The sequence below is a fragment of the Clytia hemisphaerica genome, unplaced genomic scaffold, assembly GCF_902728285.1.
Source record: "Clytia hemisphaerica strain Z4C2 unplaced genomic scaffold, Clytia hemisphaerica genome assembly, whole genome shotgun sequence".
Taxonomy (NCBI): Eukaryota; Metazoa; Cnidaria; class Hydrozoa; order Leptothecata; family Clytiidae; genus Clytia; species Clytia hemisphaerica.
Window position 1 is genome coordinate 158,992 of NW_027103327.1, and position 22,215 is coordinate 181,206.

At 35.5% G+C, this 22,215-nt stretch overlaps 1 protein-coding gene across 12 annotated transcripts in view; it reads left to right on the forward strand.

The window, feature by feature from the left end:
* Positions 1–14,095, forward strand: part of LOC136815371 (sodium channel protein 1 brain-like) — an 80,726-nt gene extending 66,631 nt beyond the window's left edge. For 8 of the 12 annotated variants that reach the window (XM_067071813.1, XM_067071858.1, XM_067071866.1 and 5 more), the window contains exons 14-21: positions 150–583; positions 1,181–1,354; positions 1,804–1,911; positions 2,491–2,769; positions 3,579–3,632; positions 3,970–4,224; positions 4,685–4,955; positions 6,826–9,561. In XM_067071813.1, coding sequence (XP_066927914.1) covers positions 150–583; positions 1,181–1,354; positions 1,804–1,911; positions 2,491–2,769; positions 3,579–3,632; positions 3,970–4,224; positions 4,685–4,955; positions 6,826–8,087 — 2,837 coding nt within the window. In that variant the 3' untranslated portion in view covers positions 8,088–9,561. Of the gene's footprint in view, positions 1–149; positions 584–1,180; positions 1,355–1,803; positions 1,912–2,490; positions 2,770–3,578; positions 3,633–3,969; positions 4,225–4,684; positions 4,956–6,825; positions 9,562–11,928 lie in introns of those variants that run through there. The other 4 variants (XM_067071829.1, XM_067071889.1, XM_067071882.1 and 1 more) reach the window with 1 other exon arrangement.
* Positions 14,096–22,215: the final 8,120 nt, after the last annotated feature.

Consider the following 22,215-nt stretch of genomic DNA (forward strand, 5'->3'; position numbering starts at 1 on the left):
GTCTGTCTGTCTGTCTGTCTGTCTGTCTGTCTGTCTGTCTGTCTGTCTGTCTGTCTGTCTGTCTGTCTGTCTGTCTGTCTGTCTGTGGGGCAGAATGTTTCCTGCAATGCTAAATTGAAAAATGATAATGACTTTAAATAATATTTTAGTTAATTCAGACATCGACAACAATCTGAAACCCATTCTCAACAACCATGATTCCGACATATCCAAACTACAAAACGGTACAACAATCAGTAATGGTGACGTTAGTCGGCGACGTCTTTCCGGTTCCGTAGACATCGAGATACCAGTATCCGTGGCACCAACGGAAGGATTTAGCAACGGCGGCTTGGACAACGGAATGGGAAAAAAAGAAAACTCGCTATCATCAGTCAAGATTGAGATTCAACGAGAAAAAACATACATCGATGATTGCTTATGTTCCTTTTGTTATGCGTGCAGTTGTTGCAATACAAGTTATTTGGAATCACCTCTCAGACGTTTTTGGCATAATTCACGACATAACATGAAAATGCTGATTGAGCATAAATATTTCGAGGCTGTCATTTTGTTCTTGATTGCGTTCAGTAGTTTAACCCTGGTAAGTTTTTTCATCCCTTTTCTATCAGACTCCTTGAGTGTCCATCGTTCCTGGTATCTACACATAGATTTATAAAGCCCGAAGGGCTAGATGTCGTGCTTTAAACCATTGCAGGCAAAAAAATTGAATATCGGAAAAAAATATTGTTGCTATTGTTTTAGAAAACCCGCGAAGCTTCTGATTGGTCGAGCACTGAAATTCTAATGTAATGTCACGTGACCTAGGTACCAAACCACGGCACACTTTTCAGCAAAAGTACGAAATCTAGCCCTTCGGGCTTTAAATCTATGCACAGGAATATGGTTCAGTGGTAGCGTTGTTAACATATTCGATTCGTAAGATCGAGATCAATGGCGATTATATGTTTTTGCATTTATGAGGACGGTAAAATAACTAAAGCAATTTTTTAAATCGAGGACGGTAAAAGTGTTGATTTACTGTCGTCCTCAGTTGGTCATGATCTAGTCAAATTAGAACCTTACCGTCTCCTTCGCAGAAAAGCACACATACATAAACTCGGTAATTTCTTTACCAGTGACCAACAACATTTCTTTTTTATGATGCGGATATTCATATAGCTTGAATTTCTTTCTCTAGGTTTTCGAAGACGTTTACCTAAATGAAAAAGAGGGATTGAAAGATTTTTTGTTTTATTGTAATTACTTCTTTGCCATCATTTTCACATTGGAATTCTTGGTCAAACTATTTGCACTTGGATTTGTCACATACTTTACAAACTTCTGGAATTTGCTTGATGTTTTTATCGTAGCAGTAAGTATATTATCCATATCAAATGTTTCCATAATTCGAACTCGTTTTAGCTGTACCTTAGTCAACTCTCTCTAATTCGAACCTCAGTAAATAATGTAAATGTTAGAGCTAAAACTTATAGTCCTTAACTGCAAAGTTGAATGATGGGTACACGTTTTTTTTTTAAAGAATAATCTAATAAGAACATAAGGCTTTGATAGCCAAATAAAATGCTAAGAGCAAATTAAGAACATTTTAAGGCTTTGTGGACTCAAAAACACACGATTTCTTAGGAAAATAGAAAATATTGATCAGAACATTTTTTTGAAACCCAAAAGGTTAAGAACACCCGAAGGCTTCAAAAATTTTGGATGTACTTATAAAAAAACGTGCAATATCTAACATTTCTAAATCTAACCACCCCTTGTTTCTTTTGTTTTGCTATTCTTGTCAAACTAATTTTTTTCTAGATTTCATTATCATCTTTATTTGGAGATAGTGGTGGAAATCTGAAAGCTCTTCGATCATTGAGAGGCTTAAGACCTTTAAGAGCCATCTCAAGATTTGAAGGGATGAAGGTAAGTCAATTGACAAGCAAATTGACAAGCAATTGTGTTTCAATGTTAATCTATTGTCGTTGAAAAAAGGGTCATTTAAGACGTTGTTTCTCTGTCAATTTTTCTCAATTTTCATTTTTAGACAAAACCACAGAATAGTAGCATTTAATAGTTCTAAAAAACAAATTTTAATTTTGATAACTGGCCTCATCTTTAAAAGCGGAGCAAAAAGGAAAGGTCCTGAATAGCGAACAGTCCGCTTCAACATAACATCTAAAAAGTATAATCGAGGCCCCCAGCGGTCCCCCTTATTATGCTTATCACAAAAATCTGGATCACGCAATTACGCCAAAAAAATTGGGATCATGCTATCACGGAATGAAAAGTTCACGTTAACCACGCATATCGCCTCCTAATGGAACACTTTTTTAACGAAATGCCTCTTTAATCTCGCCGAAATTATAAAAAAAGAATTTAAACGCCCTGGTCTATCACTAAAACCATGAAAAAAGTATTCAAATTGTTTTCCCAATAGGTAATTGTAAACGCCCTGCTCTATCACTAAAATTATAAAAAAGTATTTAAATTGTTCTCCCATAGGTGGTTGTAAACGCCCTGGTCTATTCAATTCCTTCAATTGGTAACGTATTACTGGTCTGTGTGGCATTTTGGCTCATCTTCAGTATCATGGGGTACAATTTATTCGGTGGAAAATTCTCACGATGTTTAGATGAAAATTTCAAACAATTGAACATCTCGTGGGTGAATAACAAAACGCAGTGTTTCGATAGAATCAGAGAAGGCTATAATTACACGTGGAAGAACAGAAATATCAATTTTGATGACGCTGCATCTGGATTTTTAGCACTCTTCCAAACGGTAAGATTGAAATTTAGCAATTTTCGCCGTTCGTATTAAGGCCGGTCTCCAATTTCGCGCGAAATGGGCGAAAACTTTTTGACGTTTTTGTAAGGTCATTGGTCGGTTGAAAAATGAAGCAATTCCATTGGTCGAAATTGACGTAACAGATGAAAAAAGTAAAACTTCCTTCAACTTTTTTTTTGTTCGCGCGAAACTTTTTTATGACGTAGTCTTTATTCAGGCAAAAAAAGTTAAGAAAAAAACTGTCGCCCATTTCGGGAGACCGGCCTTTACAATAAAGTGAATACAGTCGCTCTCGTGTTGTCTTCTGACAAGCTATCAGAACCGTTGGAAAACAAACGGATCCGGCGGCGAGACTCGAACTCACAACCATGCCATTCGCGGCCATGTTGCTCTAGTTTGAAATTGATTTATTACTTAAATCTTTTATAGATTTAAAGTTTAAACTCAAAATTTCCCATCACCGGTATGGTAGTAATAAAGGATTCTGTAAAGTATTGAAATTAAACACCGTCAGTCAAGCAGCAGTGCAGTATTATACCCTAACTAAGAAGGTTTCAGAAACAAGAATAACTTTTCCTTCCTTTATCCTTGTTTACAATACAGTTCTAATAATTCGACATTCTACTATTCGATACGCTCCATTATTCGATAATATTGAAAGTCCCTGTCAACAAGAACCTCTGCTAAACGATACTCTACCATTCGATACGCTCCCTCATTCACATAAGAATTCCCTTGATATAATCGAATTATAGAAGGTCAACTTTATAAATCGAATTTAAATATTTTTCTTACCATTGCAGGCAACATTGGAAGGATGGTTTGAGGCTATGGCTGATGCTTATGACGCCAGAAATGTAAGAATTCTAAAGATCAATTGAACAAAGTTTTTACATCTAGAAAACAGTGTAGATCGAACAATTTTAGCTTTTAACTGTGGAACATACTGCTACAAAAAGTTCGATAAAAGAGAGCATTGCCTTTTCTGGACATAAAAAAACAATAACTACCTCATTTCAATTTTTACTGATGATGGTAATCGGAAGACACCGAAACGTCTAAATATACGTTTTAAATTTTATTCACATAAAATGAGAACGCTTCTGTGCTTGAACTTTACGTTGAAAATATTCAGGAGGATCAATCAATTTAATAACTACCTTATCTTATCTTGCGATTTCATTTTTTTTATAGATTGACGAGCAGCCAGGGTATCGTGTCAGCTATTTCAATCAAATGTATTTCGTCGTGTTTATTCTACTTGGCGCATTCTTCATTTTGAATTTATTCATCGGTGTTATCATTGATAATTTCAACCGGTTGAAACAACAATATGAGGATGGTGCTGATGGTGTCAGCTTCTTCTTGACTCCTGGTCAACGGAACTGGATCAACACTTTGAAAGCTGCTTCGTTGAAAAAGCCATCACGAAGATTGACAAGACCTAAGGTATATAGCTTTTGCTGAAGGATTTATTTGAAGAAGTCATTCTCGGGAAGCCTTGCCTTTTCCATACGCGCAGGAGATGATAGCCGACTCGCGAAATTTTAAATATCAGACTTCCAGCGTAAAAACTACGTAGATTTTCTATTTTTAACATTTTCAAATTCATTTTTATCTGATATTTTGTCTGGAATTAAAATGTACAAGAAATTTTATTTTGCAAACAATGATAAGCTATTTTTTTGTTCCAGTATCGGGCCTTTCATTAGCATCTCACTGGTGCTGCAATTCAAGTTCATTTTCGAAAGAATGCGGCGCCTTGTAACAATCATTACGGATAATCAATTAGCAATTGTAGGTTTTATACTCGATCAAAAAGCACTTTTGTGCTGTTGCTGGGCCGTCATGCCACTTCAGCTCCTTGTTTTGAAACTCAATTTTATTTTTTTCATTTTTTTTTCAATAGTCAAAATGGAGAGGAACATTATTCGATTTCATTCAAACGAAATATTTCGAGTTTTTCATCATGTCTGTTATCCTACTCAACATGTTATCAATGATGATTCAACATTACAATCAACCACGAGAAGTTGACTTGGCTTTAGATTATCTCAATTATGTTTTCACTGGTATCTTCACCATTGAAGCTATATTGAGATTGACCGCAATGAGATTGGAGTATTTTAAATATGGCATGAATGTCTTTGACTTCATTATTGTTGTTTTCTCCATTGCAGGTAAGTAGAGAGCTATTTTTTTATTCATACTTTAAGGGAGTGATAAGAAAGTATCTGATAGGGTGGGGTGGCGGTTATATTCAAAAATTCCAAAAAAATTCGCACCTCCTTGATATCATCAAAAAAAGTTCAAGTTCAAGTTACCAGTCAAAATATTTTACAAATAAGGCCCCGCCCTTAAAGACTTGATATTTTTTTGGGAACTCCCTCCCCTAGAATCCTCCACACCTCCCTCCACATAAACACTTTCTGACCACTACCTTTAAGTGTGTATTAGGTCACGATCCAAAAAATCTTTGTAATATGTCCTACTTCAAATGATCCTAATTTATTGGATTTCTTAAAATCATTTCAAAAATGACCTCTTGAAAGAATGGTATAATTTCTATTTCACAATTTTAGTACTTTGAGACAAACTGAACGCAATTTTACTAAATATACTCTATATAACTAAAAAAACAACAATTAAGAAGACGTGATTATCAAAGGGGTTTCAATGTTTCAAATTAAAACCCTCTTTTAAACCTCCTTACTATCACTTAAACATTTGTTTTTAAAACCTTAAACAACTAACGAACTAACAATATGACGGAAAAGAAACATCCAAAAAACACGACGGCGAAAATAACATGACATGACAACGACACACGATTGGGACTGAAATTTTTGCAAAAATGCACAACACGTTTGATGCACGTTTGGCTCGTTGCACACAGCACGTAAAGCACACAGATTAATTAGATTTTTAAGTTTCTGTTAATGTTTAATACACGCACATACACTCATTTAGGCACCAAATTTTTTTGTTGCAACACCACGTTTTTTTTCAGAAAGTCACAAGGTAAGATTTTACTATATTTCATTTTTTCATTTTTATGTTGTATTATATTTTACACTGCAATAAAGTAAAGTATCTTTTAAGTTGAACACGCATGGCTGTCGCTGCCTCGCGGATGGTATTTCACGTTCGCTTTACACCCTGAAACAAATTGGGCTTTACCAGAAAAAGCTTTTACCCCACTGCCAAGGATATTGATTTTTTGAAGTATCGAACCCCCTGGATATCCTACTTTATTAGTAAAGACCCCTGGATATCCTCTCTTATAAAGATGCTCACCCCTGGATATCGTATTTTTTACTTGAAAATACACTTTACCCCCTGGATATCCACTTTAGAACAAAAATCGTTAACCCCTGGATATCCGATATCCTCAACAGGGGGGGGGACGGACTATTTCTGAAAAAGTCCATTGTTCATACTGACCAATAAGCTTTATAGCAACCCTGGGGGCGGTTTCTCAATCCAGTCTGAACAAATAATCACAGGAGTGTAATGGAATATCGAAAATCCCCGCGTGGCTACGACCTGTCTATTGCACATTACCTTTTCCGCACTTTAAATTCACTTGAGGCATCTTGACAATAACTTTTTAGTGGTTCTGAAAAACTTTCTAGTACTCTCTCAAATCGAACTCTCTAAGCTCTAGCTTGGACGGCCCACTTTGTGCCTAGCCTTTTTCTAATTGTCGGAGTAGGCAAAAAGTGGACATAAGGTTGACAGTTTAAATCTTTGCTTGAAAAAGATTGAAAGAAGTCATTGCATTAACGTCAAAAGAGGGCAACGCATAGACAATAGACTGCCAACTTTCTGCCCACTTTAATTCACAAATAGAATAAGCAGGGCGGAAAATGGGCGGTCGAAACTGGAGCTTAGGCTCTCTCAAATGGAACTCATCAACAATCAAAGGAAACATTCAGATAACAACAATTACTTGAGAAGGGTTTCTCCCCAAAAAGGACCCCAATCTAAAACTATACTACACAAAATGATATTTTCTAAATCTCCTTTTTTTCTTCTTCTTAATTTCAGCTATTGTCATGGATGCTTACAACCAAAACTTCATCATATCACCAGGATTATTCCGAGTAGTCCGTGTATTTCGTCTAGGACGTCTGCTCAGGTTTTTCGAAGGTGCAAAAGGCATACGTAAACTCTTATTCACCATTGTGAAGTCAGCACCAGCTCTGAGTAATATCGGCACACTTCTATTCCTGATTACTTTTATATACGCTATAATGGGCATGAACTTATTTGGTACAATAGCCGAGAATGGCGCTATCACACAGACCACTAATTTTAAGACGTTCGGAGCTAGCATGTGCGTACTGTTCCGTATTTCAACAGCTGCTGGATGGAATGCAGTCTTGGAGGGCGCCATGGTTCAACCACCCAGTTGTGACCCGAATATGCAAGGAAATTGTGGTAATAAATTAATAGCCATCATCTTCTTTGTGACTTACATTATGGTGATTGTCTTGATCATTATCAACATGTATATCGCGGTCATCTTAGAAAACTTCAACCAAGCACAATCGCAAGACGAGGCCGGTATTACTGAAGACGATCTAGAAGCCTATTACGCAACGTGGGAAGAATTTGATCCAAAAGCCACACAATTTATAAAATACAGCCAGTTATCAGATTTCATAGATGCTTTAGATGGACCACTAAAGGTACCTAAACCGAACTATTGGTTCTTAGAGCAAACAGATATTCCCATTAAAGAGAGATATAGATGTCACTGTCTCGATATAATGACCGCCCTAATTAAACGGGCGTTGGGCGATGAGAGTTGTGAGGAGAGTGAAGACTTAAGCATTATCCTCAAAAAAGTTGAGGATCGATATAAGAAACTATTCCCGTTAAGAACGAAGGAGAATGACGTTGAAACGACACGTGAGCGTTTAAAAACTGAGAATGCAGCAGCTAAGAGCATTCAGCGTGTATTCCGTAGACATTTATTGATGGATGAAATTAATTTAATATCCAATGCAAAGAATAATATTGGATTACGTGCACGCGATAAAACTATAAATAAGATTGAACAGTTAGTGACGGTGATGTGGAAAACACAGAAGAATAACGGCGCTAATGATGATGAAGAAGAAGAAGATGAAAATGAAGAAATTGAAAGCGGTGAAGAAAATGAAGTTTTTGAAGATGATTTTGTTCCGTTGCAACCTGGTGGTGGTGGTGGAGTTTCGATTGCGGTTCCAACATCTACTGGTGGTGGTGGTGCTTCAGGAGACGAGAATGGCGTTATTGAAAATACACAAGCTGATATGGCTTGATTGAAGAGTAGGGAAGGATAATGACATCAAGGAGGAGGAGGAGGAGGAGTTGATTTCAGCACGTGGTCGATGAGACTGGGGACGCATGACCGTTTCTGCCACCGCAGTCAGTGTTTTTTAAATAATCTTCTTCTTACAATGAAGAAGACTTAGTATCATACATACAAAAACAAATGTTTTTCGTCTGCACATTTTATGTGTATTGTCTTTTGTGATCAAAACAAATGTCCCTTTGTGTGTACAATGACTTGAAAGTCAAATGTGGGTTAAAAAAAAGAGACAAAAAAGTGAGAAAATATCACAGATTATTCAAACTTTTTGACAAAGAAACAAGTGGAAAGATAATCTCTGCGTTTCAAAAGAGTAACAGGCACAATTGGGCCTGAAGTGTTATATTTTATTGAAGAAAGAAATGGTATTTTGGAGTATTATGATGAAAAAACGCAAAAGCTAATCAAATGTTGTTTAAAGAAAGCTAACACTTTTTAAAGACAAAATCACACATAACCAAATTTAAATACTTCGATAAAATGGCTTTTTTCATAGACAGAATGAATATTTTTTAGAGAGAGTGTGTGAGTGAGTGAGAGATGGAGTGAGAGATGGAGTGAGTGAATGAGAGATGGAGAGAGGGAGAGAGTGAGGGAAAAAGCCTGGAACCATTTAAATAAACTCTATTTAACCTTAAACCAAAAAGTCTAAGTTAATTTTTTTACCAGGTGAAATTCTAATAATTTTTTTCAAAATCTTCTGTTAAAAAAAACCCAGTGCTAAAAATTTAAAGTGGTATTTTGAGTTCTTAGTGGGGACAAAAAATCTTTAAATCAAAATTAAATTAATTTTTAAAAGAAAAAGACTTTCTTGCAACTTTTAAACTTTTTTTAAGGAGGATATCACGACAGGGAAGAAATACATCGTGTTTTTAACTTTCATTAATCAAGCCTTTTTGTTGCCTTTTTGTAACAGAATTTACCTTATTAAAACCTGAATTATATCTGCGCAGAATAGAGACTAATTCAATGTTTATTATGATTGAGCAATGATGTCATAATTGACTGTTCTACAAGTACGTCAACTGACGTCATCTGACGTCATTCGATACTGGTAAACTACTCATCGAACTCGTAAAATAAAGACTGGAATGGACAAAATAAGACAATAGCAGTTCGGAGCTGTAGAAGTTTTGATGCTATAATTTTCCTCTCACAAAATAAGACGTTGATGTCCATTCCAATCATCATTTTAGAAATCTGTGATACAAATCCTCAATGCAGCAAATTGATGGGGTGTATTCTTTTGCAAAAAGGTATCAAAAAATTGGGAAATTAAATAATTATTATAATTAATTTATTATTTTAAATCTTCATTTTTTATCTTAATAATTTTAACTTTATATTGAACAGCAACAGAACAACAAATTATCAGTAATGATAAAAAAATACCTTTGCACAACCAATAATAAAAATCATTAGAATCTTTATTTTGTCGTTACCACAAACTTTATGATTGAATGAACGAAACTGATAATGGAGTTTAATTCATAATATTAATAATGTGATGTTTTCCACAGAAACACCCCGGTTTTTGCCAGTAGTGCCAAATTTCAAACAATTCTTTCTTATAGCTTAAAGTTGCCACTACTGGCAAAAACCGGGGTGTTTCCGTACAAAACATTACGTCATTAATATCATGAATATTGGGCGAATTTAGAAGAAATTATTTCTTCCATATACATTCCATATTCCATATGCACGGATCTCGAATCTTCTTCAATCGCCAAAATATTAAGAATAAGTTAAGAATATTTAAGGCTTTGCAGACCCTAAAACATCCGATTTCTTAGGAAAATTGACAAAATTGCCAACAAAATGAAGAAAATAATTTTGATTCTTAGAGTCAACTCTTAGCTTATTCGTGCCTGGACAATAATCGCAATTCTAAGATCTACATCAAACTATTGCTAATTTTCTTTTAATATTGGTGAATTTTCGCTAATTAAGATATAATCAATAGATATCGCGAAATTTACTGAGAGAGTGAATTTTTTAAAGTTAAAGCAAGTTTAGGCTCACCCATAAGCCTTAGTATGTACTCATCTACGAACCTTTCAATCAATGAGCTAACACACATTTAAAGAAGCTAACCTTTTGAACCACCAAAGAATACTAACACATCAAAACAAAAGGTAATCAAACTTTATAAACTTATTATCTTATTAATTAATTGCTAAAAATTATTAACAGTTTTCTAGTTTTTCAAAGAAGTAAAAGTTTCTGATGTAGACAATACACCTTTTCGATCGTAGCCGCCAATCGCCGTGCGGGAATTGTTTTGTCCATTTTACCACCCTAAAACCGTCCCAGTCTTTTTTCGCACCTAAACAAACAATAGAAAAAAGTGTAAAAAAAGAATTGGATCGAGTTTAGGGCGGTAAATTAAATTTACCACCCACCTGACCGTGCGACTACGGCCGAAAAGGTGTAAAACGAGCCGGTTATTATAAGTGGGTTCTCGTACTTTCTACACAAATGTCGGATTGGAAGTAAAATTTACCGTTAGATTTTGAAGAATGTACCACTTGAAAACAAAGCAACCGTTATATCTAATCTATCGTCAGGAGTTCACTTTCGTTTCTTTTTCTCCTTGAAAAGATCTTAGCATCCCTCAGAGCTTTTACTTCATTGATTTGAACGTCTCTTTTAAAAACACAAGTTCTAGTCAGTTTTAAATTTCCTTTTAAAAATTTAATTTTTTTATTTCAATTACTCTTTAATTTCAACTTTAATTTCAATTTTAAACATTTGAAAAGAAAGTCATCTTCCACCAAATAAGGTACATTAAAACCCTAACCGTTATGCATCAAAAGCACCCCTGCACCTGGGTACTGTAGAAATCTTTCCTCAGTGATGGTGAAAACTACTAACAAAATCCTAATTCTAATTGGGATAAAATATCTATCACTTCATCCCGAAAAAAAGCCATGGTTTTGGAGTCACAAGGTTCAAACTTTCAGGGTATTTTCTTCAGGGATGATTTTCGGCCGATTTTTCCAGTGGGGTTGGAGCTCCGCCGAGTCTGTGACACGAGGTGATCAAAATAAAGAAAGTTTCTTCCCATCTGACATAAGGACCGTTAATTCTATATATTCACAAGTTGAAATATCCTCAATAAAAGTTAAAGTAAGTTGTTGGTCTAATGTCGACATTCCTCATCTAAATCCGACACCCTTTTCAGAGAAAATAGGTACGTACGGAATCACTGATTGAAAAAGATGTTGTCCCCTATGACCACTAAGCAAAGAAATAGTTTCAACCAGCGATTCCAAATATCCTATTAATCCCAGCTCTAAAGATGGGTGTCGGAATCAGAAGAGGGATGTCGACATTAGATCAACTTACAGTACTGTGACGGGGGTGCTAGGCATAATGTAAACTACGGCGGAACATTTAATTCTTTGAATGTAAACAATAACGAGTTTATGTATCGGAAGACATCGAGGGCGACGGTAAAAAGTGAAGTCGACACAAAACAAAGTCGATAGTTTGCTCACCTAAACAGACGACGGTATTTTGGTGTTTTCACTGTCGTCGAGCAAAGCGAACGGCGATTTCTGCGACATGTCAACTTTGCTTTATACCGCCTCACTCGATTTATCTCAAATACATAAACTCGCTAAAAATTTAAAGGGGTGCAACGGCTTACAAGTTATTTCGGGTATTAAAATTGAGCCCTTTATGGGATAAAACCATAAAACTAATCAGTCATTGTGCAAAAATGCAGATTTTAAAGGATTCCTTACCAAAAATCTCATTTTTAACTGCTAATTTTTCTTTACTTTTAGATATCATTCTGACAACGGTTGAAACCGATATTCCGATCCAACCCGGTTTATTTCGTGTAATCCGAATTCTCCGAATCGGTCGCCTGTTACGTTTTTTCGAATCAGCCAAAGGAATACGTCAACTCATTTTTACGATCATGAAATCCGCACCTGCATTGAGCAATGTGGGTACATTATTGTTCTTGATCATCTTCATCTATGCAATCATTGGGATGACCATGTTCGGTCACGTAGGATATTCCACTTACATTACACCTACGGTAAATTTCAAGACCTTCGGTAGCAGTTTTTGTTTATTGTTTCGTGTTGCCACAGCTGCTGGTTGGAATGGTGTCTTAGAAGGATTATGTATCGAACCGCCACATTGTAACCCCAATAAGTTTATCCCAGGTGGCGGCGGGGGCGTTGCTAAGGGCGATTGTGGTAATAAGATAGCAGCTGTTATCTATCTGGTCAGTTTTATGTTTATTATTGTCCAATTTATCGTCAATATGTACATCGCTGTTATTCTGGAGAATTTCAATGACGCACAAAACCAAGAATCAGTTGGAATCACTGAAGATGCAATCGAAGATTTTTATGAAACATGGAAAAAATATGATCCAAAAGCTAAACAATTTATGGAGTATAAGGATGTTTCTGACTTCCTTGATCAAGTTCCTAGACCATTCCGAAAGGTCAAACCAAACAACGAGTTCATTGCAAGTTTAAATTGCCCGGTACGTGAGGGACGTAAAGTACATTGTCTGGATCTCCTTCAAGCATTGATTAAACAAATCATTGGTGAAGACAAATGTAAACTTGACGAGGCTGATGCGATGGTTGCTAAATTAGTGGCCAAAGTGGAGAAAAAACTGAAAAAACAATTCCCTGTTCGTGAAAAGAAAGGCATTATAGAGACTACTACTGAACGAGTTCGAGTCGAAGATGCAGCTTGTCGGAGGATACAAAAATTAGCGCGTTGGTATCTTATACAAAGTAACGTAGAAATGATAAAAGACTCTGGCCTCGAGGAGTATGAAAGGAACCGCAGAATACGGCATATTGAAAATGCAGTAAAAGGCTTGGTCAAAATGAACGAGTTAGAAAAAGAACAACAGAAAAAGAAAGAAGAAGAGGAACAACTCAGACGAAAAGAGTTATTTGACTCGGATGACGAGGAATATATGATGGAGACACCGCTACTTTGAACCAGTTGGATTACTCGGCTTCAGTATAGATTTCTTTGGGTCAAGAAATTGATTTGTTTTACTGAAGAATAACCTTGGAATGGTGTTTTCGGAAGAAAAATTCCTATAATAAAGTCTAGTACGAGGAGTAGAAAAACGAGTTGCTTTACTCGACATGTCTCCAGTTAGTTGAATTCCACTGGAAAAAGACGAGTAAACCTCGAACCAATTCAGAATGAAACACGGTTGAATCTCCTAAAAAGACGTAACATAGGAAGAATAACTAGTCCACCTGTGATAAAAGCATATAATTTCGCTACATTATTAAACGCTGTTTTGCGTTACGAACGAATGGATACAAACAAACATTGTAGCATTTTGTTGTAAAAAAAGGACTTTTTTGATACAAGACTTTTTGATACGAGACTTTTTAGAAAGATTTGAGAGACGTATATTTTTGTAACGTTTTCAAGAGACATTTTTCTAGTGAAGATTTTTCTATAGGAAAGCAAAGTTTACATACAAAACATGAAAATTATTTTTGTACGTATTATTTTTCTTTATCATTAAATTAACATTTTTCCCGAAGCTCGTTTTAATCCACCTTTTCGACCGTAGCCGCCAATTGCCGCGCGGGCATTTTTGTCCGGGCTACTACCCTAAAACCGTCCCAGTCTTTTTTTTGCACCTATAGACAATAGAAAAAGGTGTAAAAAAGGATTAGATCGATTTTAGGGGGATAATTAAATAATCAAGTGGCACGCGACTGACTACGGTCGAAAAAGTGTATTTTAGGTACTGAAAAAAACAGCCTAACTTTTTGTGTAATGTATAATAATCCATTAACTAAAAATTATAAAATTATTAACTTTTTCGAGTATCAGTTTTTTATATCTATTTTAATATTAATGTACAGAGTTTTTTTATATTTTTCAAAACGAAAAGACAGATTGACTTTGTATTACCGTTAAAAGATTTTGAAAAATGTTTTTAATTGACGCTTGAATTTGGTGCGATTGTTTGATTTTAGCCAATCACCGCGCTTAAAGCTCGTTTGACATTCATCCCAAACCTGATTGAGAAAGATTACTAACCCTTACATGCTATACGCAAAACTAAGTGCCAAAACTTAAATGTCTGATAGAGGGTTCAGGTTTTTGTTGAATCAAATTTGGACCAAAAGTATAAACAAATGAGTCAGATGTTTTAAACCAAAAATTTTATTTTTTTGTGCTTTTTCTTCAGCATCTTTTCAGCAAAAAATGCTTTATCAGAAATTTCTGCTGGCGTAAGCAATTTTGCAAAGATATTTTTGCGATTTTTATTTCTTTTTGTTTGTTCGCTTACATTTTTTGTGAAAATTTGAAGTTGCCAACTTTACTAAGTAAAAAATTATTCAAGTTTTTCTACCTACGACGGATTTTTTAAGGTTTTTCTGAAATTTTCCGAGTTTTGTACCATTTTGCACCATCGAATTAGGTCTGATCAATGACAGCAACATGAATACACTTCTTGCCCCAAAGATTTAGCCTCCTCTCCTGTTGGCGAAAAACTCGTCCTCAGGCACAAAAAAAGTAGAATACTTGAAAAATTATTAAAAAAACTCCCAGTTATTCATCAAAGGAACAAGTGTGCCGAATTTCAACTGAATCTAATCACTTTTGAAGTCTCCAGGCTGCCCCAATGTCTTAGCCTCGTTTTGGCGTAAAACTTGTCCCAAGGCCCAAAAAATCAAAATTTTCAACAAAAAAACAGTTTTTCACCCAAGGAACAAGTGTGCCGAATTTCAGCTGAATTCAATCATTTTTTGAAGTCTCCCGGCTGTCCTGAAGTTTTTGTGACGGACAGACAAACACATTGCCAGATGCTAGCTCAATTAAAGTTGAAAATATCCAAATTTTGGGTATTGCAATTTTGCATCTTTGATCAATATGTGTATATCCAGAAAAAAACTAAAAAGCAAATCCAGAGAAAAGCTGGCAACAGACAGACGAAACGAACGGACAAAGATTATTTATATGACGGCAAGTTAGGTCCAAAATGTGTATTCCCAAACGAGCATTTTCAACAACAGCAATTTTCAACAGTACACCCATCAAAATTCAATAATCTTTAATAGTCAAACGTGCGTAACGTACTGGGCTCAACTTCAGTAGCTTCAAATTATGCATAGTCCCGATTGGAGCGAAACGAACCAAAAGAATATACCCAGGCCTAGAAAGTCAAAATTTCTTAAAAGCTTAAAGTCTTATTGGGAATTTGCGGATTTGAATGAGTGGTTTTTCATGCGAAAGACAATTAAAATGCTAATGTAATGGAGGCTAATGTAATAACAAAATAGAGAAATCAGAAAAAACTAATAGCTAGTCTCGAGACAGACGAACGAACTGACATGGGTCAATTTATAGGACCTACGAGGTGGGTCCAAAAACATAATTTTCCAATACCAACTTAAAGGTTTGGTTCATATGTTAACCAAGTTCAAACGCCCCTGTCTGACTGTGGCCCGGTGAGATTTTTTTCCCAGAGTGGAAGAAATTTCTATCGAAATCTCAATGGGGATAGAAATTCTATAGTTCCTACAGCAGCTGACCCCGAAAAATAGATTTCTCATTTAGAAAAAAAAAAAAAAATTCTAGCATCTAATGGTATTTTTGTCTCGATCCTCCGTCCGATATATAGATTTCTCATTTTATATTTATCAGCATTATAGTCCTAATGATATTTCAACCATATTTCTAGACATTGAATCTTAACTAACAAAAATCTGAATCGAAGTTGATTGGATACTACTCAATTCAGGCATTTTTTTAATAAATCCTCTCTAAATCGAAATCTATTGGAATTAAGTTATGATGATAAGGTATTTTCTTACTCGGGGAAATAGTCCATTACAAACTTCTTTGACCTAAGTTAGATATTTTGACGAAAATGTTTGACCTACATTTTGGGGTTTGTTGACCCACATCTTGGAGGTCTTCATAACCCTACATAAAAATTGATGTTGGCATTTTGAGCTTTTACGACGGAAAAATTAGCAAAGGATTACTCTTACATTACACCCCTGTGTATCAGACCCGCTGGGACCCCAGCCCCACCCAAAAATTTGCCTAAATTTGAAAAAAGTTTCATCGGGGCTGCGAAGCAGGGATGTTGTTGCATTATCATTTTTCAACAAAAAATTTTCAAACTACAAAATAAAACAACTTCATTCATGAAATTCATAAATTAAAACCATCATTTTAAAATCAATATTGTAGCAAATTTTCCTTAAATTTAATTAGCATAAAATTTTTCCATCATACCCAACTACTTTTTATTCAGCATTCATCTATGAAGTTATTTTATTTTCAGTAGCGTGGCGAGGGCGCCAAAATACAGAGCGCGCAAAAAGACGCTTCTGATTACTAATTACTGCTTTTAGACCTGGCAGTTTTCGGCCTAAAAGAGAGAAAATACCCCAAAATTTATAAAGATTTTTATATTTCATAGGAGACGCCAAAATCATAATACTCCCAATTTGTGTCTCCAGTTTGCCCGAATTTTTGTCAACCCACCACGCTACTGATGTTCTTTCCTCCTGTTCTGTAACTTATTCTTCCTTGCAGCTACATGAATCAACCCATTAATTTTGCAACCTTTCTTGTTACATGCCGACTTTTGAACATTTTTACAGTTGCTACATTGTTGGAGATTGACAGCTTGATCTTTGTCAGACTATTATTCCTAAAGTATGAATTTCACTTAGAGAGCAATAATTTTCGATGAATACTGAAATTCCGCTTTCACCTACATGTAGGAGTTAAAATTCGAAACAATAAAAATTTTCAGAATAACAGAATGCCCTTTAGAAAATGGTTTTGCAATAAAATATTTCTAAAATTTGCTGTTATAGTCAATCGAATTGAAAAAGTATCAACATTTTACTATGCCTACCGGGTGCACCAAAAAAAAGTATACAGGTTTGTCGAGATATTGTGAGCTTCAGAATTTAAATTTTTTGTTCAATCTTTTTTAATGGTATAGAAGGATGCTCTAACTTGAATTTCAAGCTATCATACATTAGGTTTGAAAAAGTAGTTCGAAAATTATTTAAAAAAAACTGGCCATTTCGTCATATTGGAGGGTTTATAGTTATGCATCTTTGTGCTCAAAATCAGAAAAATCGAATTAGCCAATCTTGAGGTTGAACAATAAAGCAACTACTGCAGACATTGCTTAGACATAAATCGGCAATCCTTGATGTATCAAAAGTCATAGCTGTTTTTGTCTGTAAAAACTTGGATTGAATGAAAACCTCATCTCCGATCAGATTCTGGTTACTACGCACTGGCACGTATGTACTCTACTCTAAAGACTTATCTGGCACCCAGATAAGCTCTTAAGGTCGGGAAAATTTTCAACATCTGGAAGGTTTACATTACGGAAGGATTTTGTAGCGGTAGGACTGGTAACCCAGTTTTGTTTTCGGGGATTGGCGGGTGCAACTGAAATATTTTCAGGTTTACGCACAAGGGTAGTTGAACCCGACTGGGGATGGCGACTATCAATCATTTTCGATGGAAAATTGGCCCGCTCCTTTAGAGCTTTAGCGTTGAAGGCCGCTAATCCGCCGTCAGAATATCAGATAATCTAAAGGCCATGGCTCCGTAAGAGAATCTGTCCAGGTTGGTGTAACCAGTACCTTTACACCCTAAGCAGACTTTTTACCGCTAGACTAATATAGGGATGTCGAGATGTGATTTTCTATACAAGGGGTTGGGAACTGGAAGGGTTAAAAAAATCTTTTTCCAATACATTTGAACTTTTTTCTTTTTCATTTTGAAGAATTCTAATTCAAGTGCTCAAAAGTTTTGTTACATTGACCGAAAACCTATTTTTAGTTAGCCAAAGATACATCATCCATCCATCCAGCTTCGCTTCGTCGAATATCATAAAGCTCGACTGAATAGATACATTAACTGACGCAAAAAATTTCATCGCCGAATATGAAAAACTCTTCAAATTTGAAGTACTCTTCTCTTCAAAGTCTTCATTCTTCATAAATTCGATCCATCGCGATTTGAAATTTTCAGATCAAGGAAGAGTTGGCCTTACAGAGAATGTATAACATATATCATAGTTTGGTTGGCTAGACCAGGCAGAATTTTTTTTTACATCGGAAGTTGAAAACTGGTTGGAGCCCTTTTTCAGCAAAAGCACGGAACAATTTTCAGGAAAGGAGCCCAGGCTATATTTCTTCAATCTCATTTATATAGATCTTAGAAACACTTAAAATCGTTTTCAATAATACTTTGACTAAATAAATGACGCACAGAAAAACACACATTAACTCTTTCATGTTACTACTTTTTATAATACTCTAGGGGCTGAGTTAGGTCTCGTATGCGCATCGGCGTATAGTCTATTTTTCTTTTGATCATGAAAGTATAGCCCTTGTAGAGTCAGAAAACGTGTGTGGCGTTATTTGGATCAGGCTCAAATTTCCATAATGGCGGATTTTAGATTTCAACCCTTTTTAGCCCTCTTGCTTGAAAAAAATTTTTTTTTTGACTTTAAACATAGACATATTATATAACAATCGATCACAAATTTTATGCTGATTAAGAAAAAGGTCAGAATCATGGTCTGAAAATTTCGTTATGGATTTTCGATTTTTATTCTGATTAAAGTCTATTATTATAATTCTGCAGTAATTATTTTGTATATGACAAGATTAGATGTGGTATACATTTAATCAGATCCCAGGTGAAGTGTACTTTGATCCTTTTCCACAATGTGTTTTGTGAAGTAACTCCTTCTTATTATTGTGGTTTGTATCAATAGATGCTGACACTCCAAGCGTGATCTTCTGTCATTTACAAGAATTAGTTTTATTATAAAATTGGGACTTATATTATAGTACTTTCCATGCAGAGAAAAAAAGTAAGTGCTTATAAAGAGGCAAGTGATTATAGTAACCGGAGGAATAGTCCTTTTATTTGGGTTTTGAAATGTGGTCTCATTTATATCCTTAATGAGGTCTTCAGTTGAAGATTTCGATTTTTTGAAATGACTACTTTTGGTTCCAGATTTGCGTGGCTGTAACATTTGATTGGCTTACTTAATTTACTTGAAATTTTCGGAGGGTCTTGCCTACCGTTCAAATAATAAAATTCAGGAAAAGTTTTTTTTCTACATGAATTTCGAAATCCATAATGGCGGATTCAAAATTGTCTTTCGTCACATGGGCTCTTCTAGCCTAAGAAAAAATATTTTTTGAGCTTAAAACCCTGCATATTATATACCAATCGATCAGAAATTTTATGCTGATTAAGAAAAAGGTCAGATCTATGGTCTGAGTATTTTTCTATCTCGAGCTATGGAGTACTTTCGTTTTCAAAACTTAGAAAACGTAAGTACTTCGTATCTCTTGATAACATTTTTTTCAAGCAAGAGGGCTAAAAAGGGTTGAAATCTAAAATCCGCCATTATGGAAAATTGAGCCTGATCCAAATAACGCCACACACGTTTTCTGACTCTTCAAGGACTATACTTTCATGATCAAAAGAAAAAATGACTATACGCCGATGCGCATACGGGATCTAACTCAGTCCCTAGAGTATAAGCTTTACTGTAGATACAAGGAAAGAAGAATTTCCAGTCATCTGTATAGCAAGACAAAGAACGTAATTTCATACAATTGCTATATGGTGGTGTGTTTTATACTACTACAATATTTTGTTTATATTTATTGTTGGAAGTAGCTTTGGTTAATCTAGACAGAATGTCTGATAATAGACGTGATTTCTGTGAAATTTCTCATTTCAGAGCTATTGTTATTGAGAAAACTCAATTAGTCGGATTTCTTTCTAAAGACGGAAAATTTGCACCGCTGTATATTGTACATTTTATTTCATTTCTCTCTAGATATCATCTTAGAATTGACGCATGTCAGTATTCCGATATCACCCGGATTATTCCGAATTATCCGTGTGGCCCGGTTAGTGCGTTTACTGCGATCCATCGAGTATTTGCGTGGAATCCGACAACTTGTATTCACGGCTATCAAATCTGCTCCAGCTTTGGCAAACGTGTGTCTCATACTGTTCCTCATTTTATTCATATACGCCGTACTGGGAATGTCAATGTTCCAACGTGTCAAATTCAACAAGGATCTTAATGAGGGTGTTAATTTTAGAACTTTCAGATCTAGCTTTAATATTTTGTTCCGGATTACCACGGCTGCTGGTTGGAACTTGGTGCTCAATGCGACACGGAACGAAGAAGGATGTAATCGGGATATGGTATTCTATGAAGGCGATACTGGGAATGGAATTACGGAAGGTGATTGCGGTAATAATTTTGCTGCCATTTTTTATTTTGGATCTTATATTATGTTGTTATCGTATATCATTATCAATGTCTACATTGCTGTTATGTTGGAGAATTTCCAGTTAGCTCAGGAACAAGAATCACTTGGTATCACTGAAGATGGTATTGAAGATTTTTATGAAGTCTGGAAAACATTTGACCCGAACGCATCACAGTTTATTTATTTGAGCGATGTTAAATGTTTTGTGGATAACCTTGAAGAGCCTTTTAATTTAAGTAGGAAAGAGTATGAGGAGTTGCTACATAAGTGTGATATTCCCATCAAAGCAGAAGAGAGATGTCATTGTTTGGATATCCTTTCAGCGTTGGTCAAATACCGTTTAGGAGAACGTCGTTGTGCAGAAACAAATGATGTCAAAAAAGTATTGGAAAAAGTAGAAGAGATCTTTGCATTAAAATTCCCAGCACGGAAACAAGTTGTGACCGTTGATTCAACGTTGAGACGTTTCAAACGTGAGCAAGATGCAGCTGCTATTATCCAAAGAATGTATCGATATTATTGCTATACCGTCTACCTCAATAATCTGTTAAGAAAAGCTTCAATGATAAAAGGGAATGCCGATCGCTATATTGCACGTGATTTGAGAATGAATTTAGTGTTGGTCGAAGAGGGTATCAAACGCAAAAAATCGAATCTGGAAAGTGGTTTAGTGTTCACAAACTTTTTCGCGAGTCAGTGAAAAAGTAAATTGCATCCTCCACCAAAAAAAGCTCTTAAACAACTTGAAATTGCTTGTCAAGAATATTTCGACATTGCTACGAATTTGCAGTTTGCAAAGGATGATTTTAATTTTTCAAGTTATTATGAAGGTTGAGTTAGGATTGGGCTCTTCCAGAAAAGTTTTGTACATAGGGGGGGGGGGGGGGGGGGTGGAGGATATTTTGTCCGGGGTGTAGTCAAGTGTAGTGAAAGTGAAAAATAAGCAAAATTTGCCTAGTTTTGAGGGCAAGTTTGCTCTGTTTAGGGGGTAATTTTGAATGTCCGGGGGCGGGGGGGGGGGTCTCAACTGATGGTTGTCCGGAAGTAGGATCTGTTGTCAGGGGTCATAATTCATGTCCGGGGGATGAATTTCAAAAATAAAATCTTCCACCCCCCCCCTCAATATTCAATATTTTTCTGGAAAAGCCCATTTAAGATTTTCTTACTATCAGGGAATCTATCTTCCAAACTGTGTGGCCTATTTTAAAGTATTTTTCCAAAAGCATAAATGGCTCAATTGCAAATATTACTATTTTTCAATTTTTATCAGACCAGTATATTTTTCAAACTATTTATTTTAAAAAGATTTATTTAAAAAGATTCATTCAAAAATATTTATTAACGTAACTTAAAAGGGGTCATCCATATACATACACAAATATTCCAAATATTTGACAACCCCTACCCTTTATAAGCAGAGAATGATAGAAATGACATCATTCGAACAATAGCCGTACTCTTTTGCTACACCCTTCCCCTCCTTAAAATGTTCGTAACCTTTACCACGCCTTCTCTCAGGAAGTTTCACCCCCAGCACGCCTTGTGTTTTTAGCCGAAATGACAGTTTTAAGCTTTCCGTCATAACTTTTGATCTTCTAAACCGATTCACAAAAGTAAGCCCATTCTGGAAAGCCCAACTTTCCAAAAATGTTAAAATAAAGGATTTTCCTATATCAATGGTGACACAGTAGTCTTCTGCCTTAGAGTTGAAAATTTTTCAAAACGCAATTTGTCATATTTTTCAAAATTTTAAGTTTAGCTATA